The sequence below is a fragment of the Capricornis sumatraensis genome, chromosome 20, assembly GCF_032405125.1.
Source record: "Capricornis sumatraensis isolate serow.1 chromosome 20, serow.2, whole genome shotgun sequence".
NCBI lineage: Eukaryota > Metazoa > Chordata > Mammalia > Artiodactyla > Bovidae > Capricornis > Capricornis sumatraensis.
Window position 1 is genome coordinate 69,511,886 of NC_091088.1, and position 20,243 is coordinate 69,532,128.

General features: G+C 46.5%; 2 protein-coding genes across 2 annotated transcripts in view; one reads left to right on the plus strand and one right to left on the minus strand.

Annotated features, from left to right (window-relative positions):
• The window catches only part of LOC138097115 (zinc finger protein 805-like), a 724,976-nt gene that overhangs the window by 590,205 nt on the left and 114,528 nt on the right, over positions 1-20,243 (plus strand). The gene's annotated exons all lie outside the window — the stretch shown is intronic.
• On the minus strand, positions 13,067-19,061 carry DUXA (double homeobox A). Its single transcript, XM_068993423.1, has 4 exons — positions 18,891-19,061; positions 15,014-15,116; positions 14,311-14,456; positions 13,067-13,165 (listed from the first exon to the last, which is right to left on the minus strand). The coding sequence occupies exons 1-4, from the start codon at positions 19,038-19,040 to the stop codon at positions 13,067-13,069; spliced, it is 498 nt and encodes a 165-aa protein (XP_068849524.1). The 5' UTR covers positions 19,041-19,061.

Genomic DNA, 20,243 nt, shown 5'->3' on the forward strand with positions numbered 1-20,243 from the left:
AGATGTTTACAGCAGCTTTATTCATAATTGAAAAACTTGGAAGCAACCAAGATGTCCTTCAATAGGTAAGTGGGTAAATAAACTGATATATCCAGACAATGGCATATTATTCAGAGCAAAAAAGAAGTAAGCTATCATCATAGAAAGACATGTGGAGGAAAATTAAATGCATATTACTAAGTAAAGAAACCAATCTGAAAAAGCTGCATACTACATGATTCCAACTGCATGACATTCTGGAACAAGGGGAATTATGAGGACAATAATGAGACTAGTTTCAGGACTCCCCAGTGGTCCAGTGATTCGCACTCCCAATGTTGGGGACCTGGGCTCAGTCCCTGGTCAGAGAACTAAGATCCCATATGCTGCAACCAAGAGGTCTCCTGTGCCTTGATTAAAGATTCAGCGGCAACTCAGGCCTGGCTCAGCCAAATAAATAAAGATTAGTTGCCAGGGGGTGGGGGAAGGGAGAGAGAAACAGGCAGAGCAGGAGAGCAAGAAGGGTCTTTAGGGCAGTGAAAAATACTCTGTATGATACTATGTTAATGGTTTTATGTCATTACATGTGTATTCAAGCCCGAAGAATGTTCAATAACAAGAGTGAACCCTTAAAAATAAGTAACAAGGGAGGAAAAAACCCAAACGAACAAGGAAAGAGTGGACCCTTAGGAAAACCATGGACTTGGTTGGTAATGATTGGTTAATATATGTTGATGGGGGGGACTATACGTGGATAAGGTAGGAAGCATATGGGAAATTTCTGTACTTTCCTCTCAATTGTCTTATAAAACTAAAACTGCTCTAAAAAAATTAAATCATTGGGAACTCCCTGGTGTTTCAGTGGTTAGAGCTCCATGCTTCCACTGCAGGAGTACAGGTTTGATGCCTGGTTGGAGGACTGTTTCCCTGGTGGCTCAGATGGTAAAGCGTCTGCCTGCAGTGTGGGAGACCCAGATGCGATCCTTGGGTCGGGAAGATCCCCTGGAGAAGGAAATGGCAGCCCACTCCAGTACTCTTGCCTAGAAAATTCCTTGGATGGAGGAGCTTGGTGGGCTACAGTCCATGGGGTCACAAAGAGTTGGACACGACTGAGCGACTTCACCTTCTTTCACTTTGGAGGACTAAGATCCCACATGCCCCCTAGCCAAAAAAAAAAAAAAAAATTATCTTAAAAAAACATCAAGGACTTCTCTGACAGTTCAGGGGTTAAGACTCCATACTCCCAGTGCAGGGGCTGAGGATTCAGTCTGGTCAGGGAGCTAAGATTCCACGTGGTGTTCATGGTCCAGACCAAAAAAAAAGGAAACAAAAGACCCTCTACCCCCCAGAAACTTAAAAACAAAATTATCAAAAACAATCCTGGGGGCTTCGCTGGTGGCTGAGCGGTAAAGAATCTGCCTGCGAATGCAGGAGACACAGGTTCGATCCCTGGGTTGGGAGAATCCCCCGGAGGAGGAGGAAATGACAACCCACTGCAGTATTCTTGCCTACAGAATCCCAGGGACAGAGGAGCCTGGCGGGCCCCAGTCCACGGGGTCGCAAAGAGTCAGACACGACTGAGCGACTGAACAAGACGAAGGTAAAAGGTACAGGTATGACACTGGCATATAGCACAGAGCTAAACGGAGGGAAAAAGGAGCAGAAATTCAGCTGCACTTTTGCAATGAGCCCGTGCCAGGACCGTGGGGGCCCAGGTGGGCTCCGCTAGAGAACAGACAAGCAAGCTGAGCAGAGAAAACAGTGAAGTCAGAACTGAACCACGGGCCGTGGTGCGGAGGATTCAAGGCCACTGAAAGTACTGCGGACATCCTGGGAGCACCACTTTCTAACACGGAAATTCAGATCTCCTATGTACAAACGTAAAATGTTTGACTTTCAGGGAAGGGGAAAGAACAGCCTACCTCCAGCAAAGTCTGGTATGAACTCTCTAGGTTGATTCCCAGCACCTGTGGTTGTTTCTTCTCCTTGGGTGGACTGGAAATGAAAAAATGTATGTATTTAAAAGCTAAATGAACCATCAAATAAATGTAATCAGCCCCACCCCTCTCATCTTAAGATCCTAATCTAGTCAGGAAACAAAGACTATCTGGTCAGAAACAGGAAGCCCCACCTATTCTAATCCTATCAAACATCTTCAGCTACAACTTCCATAAAACCTCATGAATAAATGCTGTGAAAGGCAGGAGAAGAAGGGGGTGACAGAGGATGAGGTGGTTGGATGGCATCACTGACTCAGTGGACCTGGGTTTGAGCAAGCTCCAGGAGACAGTGAAGGACAGGGAAGGCTGGTGTGCTGCAGTCCATGGGGTCACAAAGAGTCGAACATGACTTAGCAACTAAACAACAAGACTTTTCTATTAAAACAGGCCAGTGTATTTCCAGTGGAAAGTTTAAAAATCCCATTCAAGTGAAATCTTTCGTCCTAAATTGAAAAAATAAAGAAAAACACAAATATTTATCCAAATGAATGAAAGCCCCATGAAATAAACAAGAACATTTTACTTATTAGTTTATTCTTTGAGCTCCCCGACAATGGTTTTCAATGTTTTTAAAAAAAAAAAAAGGTTGAATATTTTTGGATTAAACTATCAGAAACTTCGATGTAAAAATGAAAGTTAAAAATGCCTTTTTATCTTCATAAATTTGTTTCCGGTTGCAAACAGCTAGCAAACTGAAAATGGCTTGCTTTAATCAGCTGACTACACTGATAGGGAATTGTTCTCACAGAGGAAGAAGTCCCTCTGCCTCAAGGGGCTGCGCTCCATTTCCTGCGTGCTCGTTCATCTTTTGCCATCCCATGAGTGTAGCCCGCCAGGCTCCTCTGTCCACGGGATTCCGCAGGCAAGAATACTGGAGTGGGTTGTCATTTCCTCCTCCAGGGGATCTTCCCCGACTAAAGATCGAACTTGCCTCTCCTGCACTGGGCAGGTGGATTCTTCGCCACTGAGCCACCTGGGAAGCCCCTTGCGCTCCAACAGCAAGAGCTCTTCAGCCATTCTGATGCTGCCAAAATGAGACCAACGTGCCAGGCAGGTCCTAGCCTCATCTGAGTCTTGAATTTAAATACTTGTTTCATGATCCCCTGCCTAGACATAGCGACGCTCCAAAACGAAATGGCCTAATCAATTCTGAAAGATTACCGCAGATTCCATGAGGTAGGCTGCAAGAGACGTGGTCTCCTCTCAAACATATCTGAAGATGGGTACTTTAAAAAGACGTGTGTGCTCCGTCGTGTCCAGCTCTGTGGCCCCACGGATTGTAGCCAGCCAGGCTCCTGTGACATTGGGATTTCCCAGGCAAGAATACGGGAGAGGATTGCCATGCCCTCCTCCAGGAGATCTTCCTGGTTCTTGGATTGAACCTGCATCTCCTGCGTCTCCTACGTTGGCAGGCAGGCTCTTTACCACTAACGCCACCTGGGAAACCATGTTTTAAATGACCTGACTGGAAAGGGGAGGCATGAAAATGCAAAACACAAAGGATTTTCGGTAAATCGTATTAACAGCAAATGTGCTTCTCTGCTGGGGGATGTGGATAAGAGGGGAAGGGTGTGCGTGGTGGAGGGCAGGGGACGTATGAGAACTCGATTCCTTCCTCTCAATTCTGTTGTGAACCTAAAATCTTTCTATAAAAAATGTCTTTTGGGAAAATGACCTGATTCTACCAGCCAGCCCCTGGTAGAGGAGGGTGGTAAAATGAAAGGGACTTGGGGGAAATCCCTGGTGGTCCAGTGGTTCAGACTCAGTCGTTTCACTGTGGGGGCTAGTTCAATCCTGGTTGTGGAACTAAGATCCCTGCAAGCTGTCTGGCAAGGCCAAAAGTGATAGTGGCTCCGCTGTGTCCAACTCTTTGCAACCGGTGGTCTGCGGCTGCCAGGGCCCTCTGTCCGTGGAAATCTCCAGGCAAGAGTGCTGGAGTGTGTTGCCGTTCCCTTCTCCAGGGACTCTTCCCAACCCAGGAATCGAACCCGGGTCTTCTGCATTGCAGGCAACTTCTTTACCATCTGAACCATCAGGGAAGCCCAAAATTCAGGGAGAAAAACGAAAGGAATGTTTTACATCACTCTTTTTTTTTTTTTCCCTAATGGTGACCAAGGCCAGAATTTCTATGAGCAAGCTGCTTTATTATCCCTCAAAAGTGTTAGGACTCAGAATTATTGTTCGTGTTAATGGAGAGGGTTTCTTCAGATGGTTTTGACTCACAGTCTTGGAGAATGAATTTATGGTTGTGGGTTAGGTGGGGAAAGATGGGAGCTAGAGATAGGGAGTTTAGGATGGACATACATACACTGCTATATTCAAAATGGATAACCAAAAAAAAAAAAAAGGATAACCAACAAGGACCTACTGTAGAGACAGGGAACTCTGCTCAGGGTTAATGTGGCAGCCTGGATGGGAGGGGGGTTTGCGGGAGAATGGATACATGTGTATGTTTGGCTGAGTCTCTTTGCTCTTCACTTGAAACTATCACAATACTGTTCACTGGCTACACTCCAATACAAACTTAAAAAAATTTTTTTTAAGATTTTTTTGGAGAAGGAAATGGCAACTCACTCCAGTATTTCTTGCCTGGGAAGTCCCATGGGCAAAGGAGCCTGGTAGGTTACAATCCGCAAGGTTGCAAAGAGTCCAGGAGGACTGAGCACACGAGTGTCGCGTCACGTCACTGTTACAAATGCTGCTTGACCGTTTTTTGACAACTTAATTTTTAGTGACCTGTAAGCTGACTGTAATGATGAGATATATATATATATGTATTTAATCCCTCTCCCAAAGAAAGCGTTATTTATTTCCCAACCCAGATCCTCAGATTCCTTGATGAACAGAAACCGAGCAGAGGTGAGATGAGAAATTCAGGCAAGGCTTTTCTGGGACTCTGACTGCAGCACAGGGGAGCAAGGACCAGTGACAGGTGCCCTGGCTCCTCTGGAGGACAGCGGGCTGGCTCCTTAAATGGGGGGAGGGCGGGCGAGGACCCAGAGGTCGTGGGTCACCGGAGTGGCGGCCTGGGCGGTCCGCACACTCTCTGGTGCCGTGTGTTGGGATCCTATGCAGCAGCAGCTTTTGCTCCAGGCGTCCCAGAATCGGCAGTTGGTCCGATTCTGCATAACCGTGTTGAGTGCACACGGATGTTAGATCTTTTGAATCTGTTGCTGGAGGAGGCCTCTGTCTGGTTGCACGTGCTCCGATGGCTGGTCCCAGGTCCCAGCCTCTCAGATTCAGAGATAAATGGTGGGAGGGCCCATAGGGATATTCCAGTCTGGAGTCTCGAAGTCTTATTTGACAATATGACTGTTAATCTCCACAGAGTCACAACAAGAATTTCAGAGTGGTGTAGATGGTCAGAGATTTGATAGAATTGGATTGATCCCCAGCACATAAGAACATCACAGGCTGGTTTACTGTCTCTATGGAAATTCACCTGAATCGTTCCCTACCTCCTGTCTATTCCCTGGGAAGTTTCCTGGATGTCTAGTGGTTAGAACCCCTGTTTGGGGAACTGAGGGCCCACAAGCCTCAATGTGACTGAGATTTTTTTTTTTTTAAGTGAACATGAGGTTTCCAATGGTAGGTACTGTCCCCAGACTCAGAACTGGAGTCCAATGACAAAAGCATGTTTCTTAAATAAATATAATTTGAAGGGGAATTCCCTGGTGGTCCACTGATTAAGGATCCATGCTTCCACTGTAGGGGAAACGGGTTCAATCCCTGGTGGGGGAACTGAGACCTCACATGCCTCTCAGTGCAGCCAAAAAAATTTTTTTTAATTAAAATTTAAGTTTTTGATAAGTAATTATAACCTAACATGTTATAAATATGATCTAGGAACCTTCTTTCTATTGTAATACCTTACCCTATTCTGCTATAGTTTACATGGAAGCTTGTTGCTGTTCAGTTGCTAAGTCGTGTCCGAGTCTTTGGACCCCGTGGACAGCAGCACATCAGGCTTGCCTGTCCTTCACTATTTCCCCAAGTTTGCTCAGATTCATGTCCATTGAGTCGGTGATGCCATCCAACCAGCTCATCCTCTGTTGCCCCTTCTCCTCCTGTCCTCAATCTTTCCCAGCATCAGGGTCTTTTCCAATGAGTCAGCTCTTCGCATCAGGTGGCCAGAGTATTGACGTTTCAGTTTTAGCATCAGTCCTTCTGATGAATATTCAGGGTTGATTTCCTTTAGGATTGACTGGTTTGATCTCCTTGTATTCCAAGGGACTCTCAAGAGTCTTCTCCAGCACCACAGTTCGAAAGCATCAGTGGAAGCTTATGGCTCTCCAGTGGATATTCTTCCAGCACTGACCCTCCTCTGAACTGAAGCCGTGTCCTCTGACAATCTCCCCATGCTGGGAGAGGCTGGGGATTTAGTGGTTAAACAAGGCACACTCCGGCCCCACTTGCCACAGCCACTGTACATCAGCAAAAGACTTCCATACTCCAGACCTCGGTTGCCTCATCAGTAACAACACGGTGAGAGTGGAGAGGCTGTGAGCATTAGATGATGTAATACATGTAAAGAACTCAGAAGGATGCCCAGCACAGAGTTAATTGTTTGTGTTCATTATTATTAATATCTTTACCTTGAGAGCTGCCATTCCTCAGACAGATTCAGGGGTTTTGAAGTAAACCATGAGGTCACAAAGAGTCAGACATGACTGAGCAACTGAACAACAGCCAGCAAACCAGGTGGACGGGACATTCGACTTTCATCTTAACCCTGTCTGATATCATGCTCTAACTCACAGCCGTAGCTTCTCTTCCACTGGCTCTCAGCTCTTCCTTGCCCTCTTTATTTTCCAAATGGATGCCCTTTTAAGCATAAGTTCAGTTCAGTTCAGTCGCAGCACGCCAGGCTTCCCTGTCCATCAACAACTCCCAGAGTTTACTCAAAGTCATGTCCATTGAGTTTGTGATGCCATCCAACCATCTCATCTTCTGTTGTCCCCTCCGCCTCCCGCCTTCAATCTTTCCCAGATCTTTTCCAATGAGTCAGTTTTTCGCATGAGGTGGCCAGAGTATTGGAGTTTCAGCTTCAGCATCAGTCTTTCCAATGAACACCCAGGACTGATCTCCTTTAGGATGGACTGGTTGGAGCTCCTCGCAGTCCAAGGGACTCTCAAGAGTCTTCTCCAACACCACAGTTCAAAAGCATCAATTCTCAGCGCTCAGCCTTCTTCACAGTCCAACTCTCATGTCCATACATGACTAGTGGAAAAACCATAGCCTTGACTAGACAGACCTTTGTTGACAAAGTAATGTCTCTGCTTTATACTATGCTGTCTAGGTCGGTCATAACTTTTCTTCCAAGGAGCAAGCATTTTTTAATTTCATGGCTGCAGTCACCATCCACAGTGATTTTGGAGCCCCCCAAAATAAAGTCTGTCCCTGTTTCCACTGTTTCCCCATCTATTTGCTATGAAAGGATAGGACCAGATGCCATGCTGTTAGTTTTCTGAATGTTGAGCTTTAAGCCAACTTTTTCTCTCTTCACTTTCATCAAGAGGCTCTTTTGTTCCTCTTTGCTTTCTGCCGTAAGGGTGGTGTCATCTGCATATCTGAGGTTATTGATATTTCTCCTGCCAATCTTGATTCCAGCTTTTGCTTCATCCAGCCCAGCATTTCTCATGATGTACTCTGCATGTAAGTGAAATAAGCACGGTGACAGTATACTGCCTTGACGTACTCCTTTTCCTATTTGGAACCAGTCTGTTGTTCCATGTCCAGTTCTAACTGTTGCTTCTTGACCTGCATACAGATTTCTGAGGAGGCAGGTCAGGTGGTCTGGTATTCCTATCTCTTTAAGAATTTTCCACAAGTTTTGTGATCCACACAGTCAAAGGCTTTGGGATAGTCAATAAAGCTGAAGTAGATGTTTTTCTGGAACTAACGCTGATTATAAATCCTTGAACGGCTCAATGTTTTCCCTTTCTGTTAGATCTCGAATTCCTATAAGGGCTGCCTCTTCGGCCACCCGTTACTTAGAATTAACTTTCTCCTAAACATCAGATCAGACAATCTTTCTTCTGGTACATGGATATTTTGTTTCTCTCCTACCTGAGGACTCATTAATACTCATATTAAGTGCTTATAATTTTTTTTTAATTTTTGTTATACTGGGTCTTCATTGCTGCTCGTGGGCTCTCTCTGGTTGAGGCGTGCACGGGCCACTCTGCTGCAGCGTGCGGGCTTCTCACTGGGGCGGCTTCTCTCGTTGCAGAGCGTGGGCTCTAGGGCCTGCCGGCTTCAGTGACTGCAGCGCGCAGGCTCAGGAGATGCAGCTCCTGGACTCCAGAGCAGAGTCTCAATAGTTGTGGCTTACAGGCGTGGTTGCTCCTTGGCGTGTGAGATCCTTCTGGACCGGGGATTGATCCAGGCAGGTGGATTCTTCACCCCTGAGCCAACAGGGAAGACCCATGTTAAGTGCTTTAGTGCAATTAGTTTTAAGTTTTTTCTTCTGGGCCATGGATGTATATTCTCTTGAAATATATCCTTATAGTTTCGGTTCTGTTGTGATTACGATATAAATTTAAATTATACTTTCAAGCCTATTAATGCCATCATATAAGTAGGTATCAGTGTTTGAAGTGCACATTTATTAAATCAGAAAAACAATGTTACTTTTTTTTTTTGGTCACACTTTGTGACATGCAGGATCTTGTTCCCTGATCAGGGATCAAACCCTCTGCTCCCTGCAGTGAAACCACATAACTCAACCGCTGGAGCACCAGGGATTCCCTGTTCATGCGCTGCTGAATGAAACAGTTATTCACTTTCTGTCACACTCATCATTTCTAGTACCCAGTGGTCCACTGTGACTTGTGGCTACTATATTGTTTCGGGGTGTGTGTGTGTGTGTGACTACTATGTTGTTTCAGGGTGTGTGTGTGTGTGTGACTACTATGTTGTTTCGGGGGGTGTGTGTGTGTGTGACTACTATATTGTTCCGGGGTGTTGTGTGTGTGTGTGACTACTATGTTGTTTCGGGGTGTTGTGTGTGTGTGTGTATGACTACTATATTGTTTCAGGGTGTTGTGTGTGTGACTACTATGTTGTTTCGGGGTGTTGTGTGTGTGTGTGTGACTACTATGTTGTTTCAGGGTGTTGTGTGTGTGTGTGACTACTATGTTGTTTCAGGGTGTTGTGTGTGTGTGACTATGATGTTTCGGGGTGTTTGTGTGTGTGTGACTACTATGTTGTTTCAGGGTGTTGTGTGTGTGTGTGACTACTATGTTGTTTCAGGGTGTTGTGTGTGTGTGACTATGATGTTTCGGGGTGTTGTGTGTGTGTGTGTGACTACTATGTTGTTTCGGGGTGTTGTGTGTGTGTGTGTGACTATGTTGTTTCGGGGTGTGTGTGTGTGTGACTACTATGTTGTTTCGGGGTGTTGTGTGTGTGTGACTATGTTGTTTCGGGGTGTGTGTGTGTGTGACTACTATGATGTTTCGGGGTGTTGTGTGTGTGTGTGTGTGTGTGTGTGTGACTACTATGTTGTTTCAGGGGGTGTGTGTGTGTGACTACTATGTTGTTTCGGGGTGTGTGTGTGTGACTACTATGTTGTTTTGGGGTGGTGTGTGTGTGTGTGACTACTATGATGTTTCGGGGTGTTGTGTGTGTGTGTGTGTGTGACTACTATGTTGTTTCAGGGTGTGTGTGTGTGTGACTACTATGTTGTTTCGGGGTGTTGTGTGTGTGTGTGTGTGTGTGTGACTACTATGTTGTTTTGGGGTGTTGTGTGTGTGTGTGTGTGTGTGTGTGACTACTATGTTGTTTCGGGGTGTTGTGTGTGTGTGTGTGACTATGTTGTTTCGGGGTGTGTGTGTGTGTGTGACTACTATGTTGTTTCGGGGTGTTGTGTGTGTGTGACTATGTTGTTTCGGGGTGTGTGTGTGTGTGACTACTATGATGTTTCGGGGTGTTGTGTGTGTGTGTGTGTGTGACTACTATGTTGTTTCAGGGGGTGTGTGTGTGTGACTACTATGTTGTTTCGGGGGGTGTGTGTGTGTGTGACTACTATGTTGTTTCGGGGTGTGTGTGTGTGACTACTATGTTGTTTTGGGGTGGTGTGTGTGTGTGTGTGTGTGACTACTATGTTGTTTCAGGGTGTGTGTGTGTGTGACTACTATGTTGTTTCGGGGTGTTGTGTGTGTGTGTGTGTGTGTGTGACTACTATGTTGTTTCAGGGTGTTGTGTGTGTGTGTGTGTGACTACTATGATGTTTCGGGGTGTTGTGTGTGTGTGTGACTATGTTGTTTTTTGTGTACTATATCAGACATACATTTGGGTTCTGGACCCAGTTCCGGCCAACCAATGCTGGAGACACCTACAATTCAACCCAATTCTGACTCTATTGACTTGGAGATAGTGCCGTATTCCAAGCGTTAGGGGCTCAGTCCTAAGACTCTGCTACCAAACTCAAGTTCCACTGCTTATTGCTCAAAAATCCAATACTTAGAGACATGTGTCGGGTAAAAGCAAAGACAGCTTTATTGGGAAAGCTGACAATCCTGGGAAGAAGCTGGACTCATGTTCCAAAAAACCAAATCCCCATTGCTGATCAGAGGGCAAGAGATTTTAAAGAAGAATTTCAAGAATACACAGGTGGGTGTTAGGGGTGGCTGCATGCAGAGTACAGTCATCTCTGACAGTCAGCTTGAAATTTTTCGTGGGTGGTCTGACCAGTGTCATCTAGGTTGTTTTAAGTACAGTTAATCTTCAGTTCCAGGGTCAATTTGTTCCTATTTCCTTGAGATGAACTCTCAGAATTGCGTAAGATGGAGCAGCTTATGTTGTGGCTCTAGTCTGGTCATGATGTAATCAACTTCTTCCAACTGATGGGGGCTCCGGCATTAAAGGACATGGCTCAGAAAATGATCTAGAGCCCTTGCGTGCTAAGTCGCTTCAGTCATGTTGGACTCTTTTTGACCTCATGAACTATAGCCTGCCAGGTTCCTCGGTCCGAGGGATCCTCCAGGCAAGAATATTGGAGTGGGTGGCCGTGCCCTTCCCCGGGGATCAAACCCTCATTTATTAAGACTCCTGCGTTCACAGGCAGCTCCTTTACCACCAGCGCCTCCTGGGAAGCCCGAGACAACCCTTGTGAAGGAACTAAGATCCTTGACTTTCACGGCTGAAGTATTTCATTTTTTTTCAAAATTTAAACTTTTTATTTTGTATTGCAGTATAGCCAATTAACAATGTAGTGGTAGTTTCAGGGGACCAGTGAGGGGACCTAGCCGTACATATACGTGTATCCATTCTTCTCCAAATCCCTCTCCCATCTAGGCTGCCACATACCACTGAGCAGAGGGTCCTGTGCTTACAGCAGGTCCTTGTTGTTATCCATTTTAAATACAGCAGTGTGCACATGACCTTCCCAAACAAAATCTCATCTTGTTTGACTGTTTTCCTTTGTTGCTGCATTTTTCTCATTTCTCTGATTTAACCTATTCTTTGACTATAAATGTCTCCAACCAATCTCAAGTTCACATGGTTACCTGTATGTCCTTCTGACCAATAGGCTATAAATCAGAGGTTCCCAGAAACCCTTCTCCTTGGGTCTGATTAATTTGCTACAGTGGCTCACAAAACTCAGGAAACTCACTAGATTACAGATTTATTACAAAGGCTATTAAAGGATATAAGTCAACTGCTGCTGCTGCTGCTGAGTCGCTTCAGTCGTGTCCGACTCTGTGCGACCCCATGGATGGCAGCCCACCAGGCTCTGCCGTCCCTGGGATTCTCCAGGCAAGAACACTGGAGTGGGTAGCCATTTCCTTCTCCAATGCATGAAAGTGAAAAGTGAAAGTGAAGTCGTTCAGTCGTGTCCGACTCCGTGCGACCCCACGGAATGCAGCCCACCAGGCTCCTCTGTCCATGGGAGTTTCCAGGCAAGAGCACTGGAGTGGGTGCCGTTGCCTTGGCCACATAGGGTTGGTGAGGTATGTGACAAGGGGCTCAGAGCTCCCATGTCTTCAGCGCATCAGTCTCCCTCCTCCCCATGTTTGCTCTGAGCCCATCCTTTTAGGGCTTCACTAGAGTCGGACACCACTGAGCGGCTTCCCTTTCACTTTTCACTTTCCTGCATTGGAGAAGGAAATGGCACCCCACTCCAGTGTTCTCGCCTGGAGAATCCCAGGGATGGTGGAGCCCGGTGGGCTGCCGTCTATGGGGTTGCACAGAGTCGGACACGACTGAAGCACCTTAGCAGCAGCAGTTTGATTAAAATCACGATACCACACATTTTGATGATTTTTGCTTGAACCAGTAGTATTCTTATGACTGAAAAAAAATGATGCTATTTTTAATTATTTCATTGTCCTCAAGATCTGTTGAACTCTGAATCTGGATTTGGTCACTAGGGCTGCGTGGTTGTTTGTGTCATCTGTCTCTGTCTCCTGAGGTCCTCTTTACCATCTCCAGAAGCTGAAGCTGAAGGTATGTTTGGAGGGATATGTTAAGGAAGATAATTAATGTGGAGTCCAGGCTGATGACATCAAATACACCGAATCCGTCTCCCTGTTCACTTTGTTCTTCTGGCTCCAGAGAAATAAAACCGTCACTATGGAGTGCCGTTCTGTATACCTAGAGCGGAAAGGGAAAAGAAAAATGGAAGAAACCAGTTTATACATACCCAAATGGAGGTCAATTCTTTCCAACGTTCCAGTCAAATAGGGAACCTCCTACCCCTTGGGAAAGCCGTGCATTAGCCAGCCCCTGGCAGAACACACCTGAGGATTCATTCTGCCAGTAACTCAGTCATACCTTCCACAAAATCTGATTGTTTACCATGTGCCAGGATGAGGGAAAATATTAATAAACAAAGGGTTTCTGGGTTCCAGTTCAGAGCTTGAAAAGTGGGCAGTGGAATTCCTCAGGAGGACCACAGACTTGGGAAGAGCCTTGGGGACTGTGACCACCCCCTGACCCCGCCGAGGCACACTTGAGTGGAAACCTCATCCACTGCCCCAGAGGAAGCTGGAGCTGACTCCACCGTGTGGAATAGCTGGCACTCAGGAGACTCTGATTGTGAGTCACATTGGGAACAACAGGCTAGTACCTTGAACACTCCCATATCAGAGATCCTGTCCCTGGTTTTGTCTTCGGTCTAAAGCTTCTTCAAGGCCTCTTTTTCTCTGGATACGGAGTCTAGATCTTCGGTTTTGGAACCAAATCTAAGTAGGTAAAACAAAGAGATTTAATGAGAAAACAAATTGATGTCAGCAAGTCTCACCATTGCTCATCTTATAAGGCAAAGGAGAGGAAGAGATGGTTTCTTCTAGGCATAATTCTCAAACCACTGACAGTCCATATGACATCTGGGAAAGTCTATCACATCTCAAGATAAAGTTCAAAATTCTGAATTTTTTTGGGGGGGGGTGGTTGTTGTGTCTGTGGCTTACGGGGATCTTAGTTCCCCAACCAGGGATCAAACCCGTGTCCCTGCAGTGGAAGCATGGAGTCCTAACTCCTGGACCACCAGAGATGTCCCTCAAAATTCTGAATCTTGTACAAATACCTTAATGATTTACTGATAGGTTTCATATCCTGAAAGTCCCCACAATTCCCTCATTATAAGTATTAGTCTTTCCTAAAGGGCCATACCTGTATTTCAGCTTTTCCCTCTGCCTGGAATTCTCTTCCCACTTCTCTCCTTCCTCTCAAAAATGCCTGATTTTACTCTATGACCCAGAAGAGGGTAATGTCTTCTAGGAAGACATTGTTATCCCACGGGTGCATGCATGCTCAGTCATATCCAACTCTTCGGAACCCCTGTGGACTGTAGCCCACCAGGCTTCTCTGTCCATGGGATTCTCCAGGCAAGAATGCTGCAGTGGGTTGCCATTTTCTCCTCCAGGGGATCCTCCCCACCCAGGGATTGAACACGAGTCTCCAGTGTCTCCTGCGTTGAAGGCAGATTCTTCACCTACTGAGCCACTGGCGAAGAACTATTCAAGCCAGAAATCCCACTTTTCATCTGTCCTGCTTATCTTCTTTTCATGTACAACATACTATGCTGTTTGTTTTTCTTAATATTTATTTTATTTATTTGGCTGCACCAGATCTTAGTTGCAGCACGTGGTTGGGGTTTTTATCATCGCAGCATGCAAATTCTTGCCTGTGGCATGTGAGATCTAGTTCCCTGACCAAGGATTGAACTGCACCCCAGGTATTGGGAGTATGGAGTCTTAGCCACTGAACCACCAGGGAAGTCCCCATCTGTCCTGCTTGTGATGTCTATGAGAACAAGTCCCTGATGGAGAAATCACTCAGAGATGTCTCATTATGTACACACAATATCAAGTCCCTTTTCGATTACCTGGACTCTTGACTCTGGAACCCCAATTTCTTCAGCAAGTTGCTCTCTGGAGTCAATCCCAGGATAAGGGTTTTCTGTGAACGCGTTCTTGAGAGTTTGTAACTGAGAAGAAGTGTAGCTGGTACGACACCGTCTGTCTCTTCCATCTGGAGTAGGGGTAGGATTGGAGGTAGAGAAACATTTGGGATCAGCTTACATATTCAGATGAGGAACCCAAACATGTTCTCACCGTCTAACTTGGAATCTGTTGCCACTCCTTGAGAAGGTGATTCAAGGTGGAGGGTTCTAGAAGAGTGTGTACTCAGTCGTGTCCTACTCTCCACGGACTGTAGGGCGCCAGGCTGTTCTGTCCGTGGGATTTCCCAGGCAGGACTACTGGAGTGGGTTGCCATTTCCTCCTCCAGGGGATCATCCCGACCCAGCGATTGAACCCACGTCTCTCTGAGAAGCAGCAGTATTTGGCTGAATTGCTGGACTCAGAATATCTGGACCTTGTGGGGAGACTTTCCAGGGGCCTTATTGAACCCTGTGCTCCTGGGATGCCTTGACCAGGAGACCCTGAAGGAGGAAACATCCCTCTCCCACTCTCCTCTTACAAGCCGGAGAGGGGAAGAGATGGTTTCTTTTAAGTGGTGCCACGCTCAAGAGGCACTTGCGTCCCAGGAGGCTCTGGAGGGGAGCAGGGCTGGAGCAGGCTGTTTACCTTGAATCTTCTCTTTGGGGGAGGCGTGCTCTTTGCTTGGGTCTAAGTTCTTCTTGGGTCTCTTCAGGAATCCATGCCTCGCTCTTCGATTCTGAAACCATATCTAAGAGAGGAAAAGAAAACAAGAGAATTAAACAAGTTTATGTCGTCTCGGCTCCACTGCTGCTCTTCTCCAAAGGGAGTGATTCTGGGACTGCCAGTGGTTAGGGCTGTGTGCTTCCATTGCAGGCGGCGTGAGTTCAGTCCCTGGTCAGTTCAGTTCAGTTCAGTTGTTCAGTCGTGTCCGACTCTTTGCGACCCCAGGAATCGCAGCACGCCAGGCCTTGCTGTCCATCACCACCTCCTGGAGTTCACTCAGACTCACGTCCGTTGAGTCCGTGATGCCATCCAGCCATCTCATACTCAGTCGTCCCCTTCTCTGCCCCCAATCCCTCCCAGCATCAGAGTCTTTTCCAATGAGTCAACTCTTCGCATGAGGTGGCCAAAGTACTGGAGCTTCAGCTTTAGCATCATTCCTTCCAAAGAAATCCCAGGGCTGATCTCCTTGCAGTCCAAGTGACTCCCGAGAGTCCTCTCCAACACCACAGTTCAAACGCATCAATTCTTCAGTGCTCAGCCTTCTTCACAGTCCAACTCTCACATCCATACACGACCACAGGAAAAACCATAGCCTTGACTAGACGGACCTTAGTCGGCAAAGTAATGTCTCTGCTTTTGAATATACTATCTAGGTTGGTCATAACTTTTCTTCCAAGGAGTAAGAGTCTTTTAATTTCATGGCTGCAGTCACCATCTGCAGTGATTTTGGAGCCCAAAAAAATAAAGTCTGACACTGTTTCTACTGTTTCCCCATCTATTTCCCATGAAGTGATGGGACCAGATGCCATGATCTTCGTTTTCTGAATGTTGAGCTTTAAGCCAACTTTTTCACTCTCCTCTTTCACTTTCATCAAGAGGCTTGTTAGTTTCTCTTCACTTTCTCCCATAAGGGTAGTGTCATCTGCATATCTGAGGTTATTGATATTTCTCCCAGCAATCTTGATTCCAGCTTGTGCTTCTTCCAGCCCAGCGTTTCCCATGATGTACTCTGCATAGAAGTGAAATAAGCAGGGTGACAATATACAGCCTTGACGTACTCCTTTTCCTATTTGGAACCAGTCTGTTGTTCCATGTCCAGTTCTAACTGTTGCTTCCTGGCCTGCATACAGATTTCTCAAGAGGCAGGTCAGGTGGTCTGGTATTCCCATCTCTTTCAGAATTTTCCACAGTTTATTGTGATCCACACAGTCAAAGGCTTTGGCATAGTCAATAAAGCAGAAATAGATGTTTTTCTGGAACTCTCTTGCTTTTTCCATGATCCAGCGGATGTTGGCAATTTGATCTCTGGTTCCTCTGCCTTTTCTAAAACCAGCTTGAATCTGGAACTAAAATTCCACATGCCATGACATGGCCCCTGAAAGGGGGGTGGGCAGTGATTCTTATGAACCTTAAACTCAGGATTATCACTGATCTGGTTACATTCAACCAAGCCTTAGATAAAGGCTTGGCATTCAGCATCTTCATGACCTGGTCCCAACACAATTTGCTATAATAATCTCTTTTTTAAAAGATTTTTTATATGGACCATTTTTAAAGTCTTTATTGAATGTGTTACAATATTGCATCTGTTGTTTACCTTCTGATTTTTAGCCATGAGGCACGTGGGATCCTAGCTCCCCAATGAGGAGTTAAACCTGCACCCCTTCACTGGAAGGCAATGTCTTAACCACTGCACCACCAGGGAAGTCCCCTGTAATACTCTTTTCAAGTTAGTAAATGGATGCTGTAATTATTCTGCGTGTAAGATCTCTGTCAAGCCTGAATCTGCAACTCTGCACCTGGGCTTCCCAGCTGGTACAGTGGTGAAGAATCTACCTGCCAATCCAGGAGACATGGGTTCCATCCCTAGGTTGGGAAGATCCCCTAGAGAAGGGAATGACAACCCACTCCAGTATTCTTGCCTGAGAAATCCCATAGAGAGGGGAGCCTGGAGGGCTACAGTCCATGGGGTTGCAAAGAGCAGGACACAGTGGAGCGCACACACACCAGTCCGCTATTCCCTGGCCTTCTGGAATCCACTGGAAGGAGAAGGTTCACCCTCACACCATCCAGCATTCCTCGGGCAGCTACCGCGTCATCAGACACTTGCTGATGCCTGTGACCACATCACCCAGACGACCCACTTGGCTTTTACACCCTGGAATAAGTGTGTCTTCCCGCCACCACGCCATCCCTCTTTTCTGGAGGTGTGTCTGCACGTTTCCTGCCCACTCCTGGAAGCTCCTCCACTCTCGGCGCCCACATTTGGACAGGAGGCTATGAGCAACCTTCTTGGGAGTTCATTCTGAGGATCAAGCAAAGCACTCCACGCAACGCCCTTATCACGCAGGCTGATGGTGCCTGGTCAGTGAAGGGTCCCGCCCCCTTTCTTTTTTTATATTTTATTTTTTATTTACTTGACTGTGCCAGGTCTTAGTGGTGGCACCTGGGATCTTTAGCTGTGGCATGTGGAATCTAGTTCCCTGACCGGGGATCAGACCCAGGACCCCTGCATTGGGAACATGGATTCCTATTCCCTGGACCACCAGGAAAGTCCCTCCTCTTATTCTTGAATAGAGGTTTCTCTCCAACAGCTCTCTGTGAGAAGCACGAAATGCTAAGACTGCCCTGGTGATCCTGCGGTTAAGACTCTGCACTTCCGCTGCAGGGAGCCCAGCTTTGATCCCTGGTTGAGGGACCAAGATCCCGCGTGCCAGGCAGCATGGCCAAAAACCTAATTAAAAAAGAAGCACAAAATGCTGTGAATATTCTCACAGTTACATTATTGCAAACATCCTAAGTTATCTTCTTGGCAAAAAAAAACACCCTTAAAATGATATGCTGTCGAATGTCATGAACATTCAAGTTTAGAACAGATTGACAGATTGTCCCCCAGAAACATTGCGCCAATTTCAGTTAACAGCTTTCGCGATCACCAAAATTTTGGGGAAAACGATTTTCACTCTCCTTGAATTTTGAGGTGTGCATTCTCAAAAAATTATGCAAATGGAGTATCTCCTGCCATATCAGTAAACAAGGATGTCACAGCCATCACCGATTCCAGCCCTCCAGGGCACTCAGAAAGGAGAAAATACCTGGAATCTAACAGCCGTCAGATCCCAGCCACTCCTTGCGATGAGCCCCAAGGGAGCTCAGGGTGTGAAAAAACACAGGATATTGGTCACACAGCTGAGGTGTATATGAAAGAAACGATTTCAGTGAGCCCAGACTCTTGCGCTTTCTCTTACATAGAAAAGCACTAAATTCCTTCACTTGGGATATCTGTGTTTTTTTTTTTAATCACAAAAGTCCTTTGGATGTTCAGACTACTCGCCGTTTGTTGCAACGTCTTTTTAACATGGGGCTTCCTAGGTGGCGCTACTGGTGACGAATCCGCCGGCCCACGCAGGAGCACAGGAGTTTCCTGAGTCAGGAAGAGCCCCTGGAGAAGGAAATGGCAGCGCACTCCAGTATTCTCGCAAAGGGTCGGACGTGACAGAGCGCAAATATAACCCGGCTCCTCCCTCTTCCCCTACAGCCTCCTTGGAGCAGTTCCCTCAGGGTTGCTTGAGATGCTGCCTCCCGGGCTTGAAGTCCTAAGAATTTCCACTGAGTAAAAACCTAACTCGCAACTTTAAGGTTGTGACTGTTTTTTTAAGTCGACACAAACGCCTGTAGCTACGTCTCGCTACATCTAGCTGGGAGTCTTAGCTGCTGGGCCACCAGATAAGTCCCCAGCCCCCCGTTCCCACCCTGAGTTTCTGCTTCTCGTCCTGGAGATCTGGAACCTGGAATGTACCTGGATCCTAGACTCCTCAGTGTTGATTTCCACAGCAAGCCTCTGTTTGGCGGTATAGCCAGGGTAAGGGTTTTGGCTGAATGCCTGGACGAGGATCTTCAACTGCTCTTCTGTGAACGAGGTACGGCTGCGCCTACACTTTGTCGCCATGGTCTCTGGGGAAAGAGAGACCGATAAATCGGAGGAGAGAAGCATTAAATGGGCCGTTGTATGTATTCATGCTTCAGCTTGGAGCTTGTCTTTCATTCCCTCTTTTCATTTTGAATCCACCAGAACCCAGACGGAAAGAACCCTCGATTATGAAGCCCTTAAGTGCACAGGGTGGTGATTCTTGACGCTTCCTTAGTTGGCCCGGAGGCCACGACTCGGGACTGTTAGGACCAAACTGAAGCCAGGACAGGCTCTAAGGGGCAGGCTAGGCCTGAGGTTTACTCTCTAGAAAAGCTGAGGCACTGGGAACTCCCGCAGGCAGTGTAGCTTGACCAATCAGAAAAAATCCCCGTAGCACCCCCCCCACCCACCCACCCCCGGCCCGCGCCAGACCGGAGCCAATCCAGATAGGGATGCGAGGTTTAAAAGTCCCCCGCGCGCCTACGGTTTAAGCAATCAGCTATGCTGTTACAGAAACAAAGAACCGTCTGTATAAAAGGAAAGGGGATTCAGAACTCGGGGCCCTTGTCGGATTCCACTGTGCTGAATGAGACGTGGGCCCTAACTCGAGTTAGCAATAAACCCCTTTATGCTTTTGCATTGCTGTGGACGTCTTATTCTCTCAGTTTTGGGGACTCGGACTCTGGGCATAACAGGGACATAATGTCTTCTGTTTAAAAAAAGAAAAAAAAACCATGAAAAACTGATGTTTCTCAATCCTATGGATCAAGAACATTGTGAGTCAGGAAGACGCTGGTGACGTCATGGCAGTGATGGACACTTGAACTCACAAAGAGCGCCTGTTACAGGTATTGCTGAGCTCCTTTCAGGTTTTCTGGTTAGAATTCCTAGGTACAAACTGACGCATTTTGAAGTTCATTGCCCTCAACAAATAGGGTCAGTTTTCAATTTATTTTTTTTCTTGGCCTCACTGCATAGCATGCAGGGTCTTAGTTCCCCGACCAGTGCTTGAACCTGTAGCCCCTGCAATGGAAGCACCGATTCTTCCCTGCTGGACCACCGGGGAAATCCCCCTACAAATACTTTTTTAAACACCATGGGGCGAACACAATTCATACATTCAGTAGAACCTTCAGATAGGGAATACATGCCATGTGGCATGATTTTAGATAGGATACAGCTCATTCAAATAGCCAAATCTGGAAAACCTGGGCTTTCGTTTTGGAACATGAATGAATTAGG

Coding starts and splice junctions, on each gene's coding strand:
- DUXA (XM_068993423.1), bottom strand. CDS start 19,040: ATGGCGACAAAGTGTAGGCGCAGCCGTACCTCGTTCACAGAAGAGCAG. Junction 15,117..18,890: donor CTGAGGAGTCTAGGATCCAG/GTACATTCCAGG, acceptor TTCCTCTCTTAG/ATATGGTTTCAGAATCGAAG. Junction 14,457..15,013: donor CCCCAAAGAGAAGATTCAAG/GTAAACAGCCTG, acceptor CCCCTACTCCAG/ATGGAAGAGACAGACGGTGT.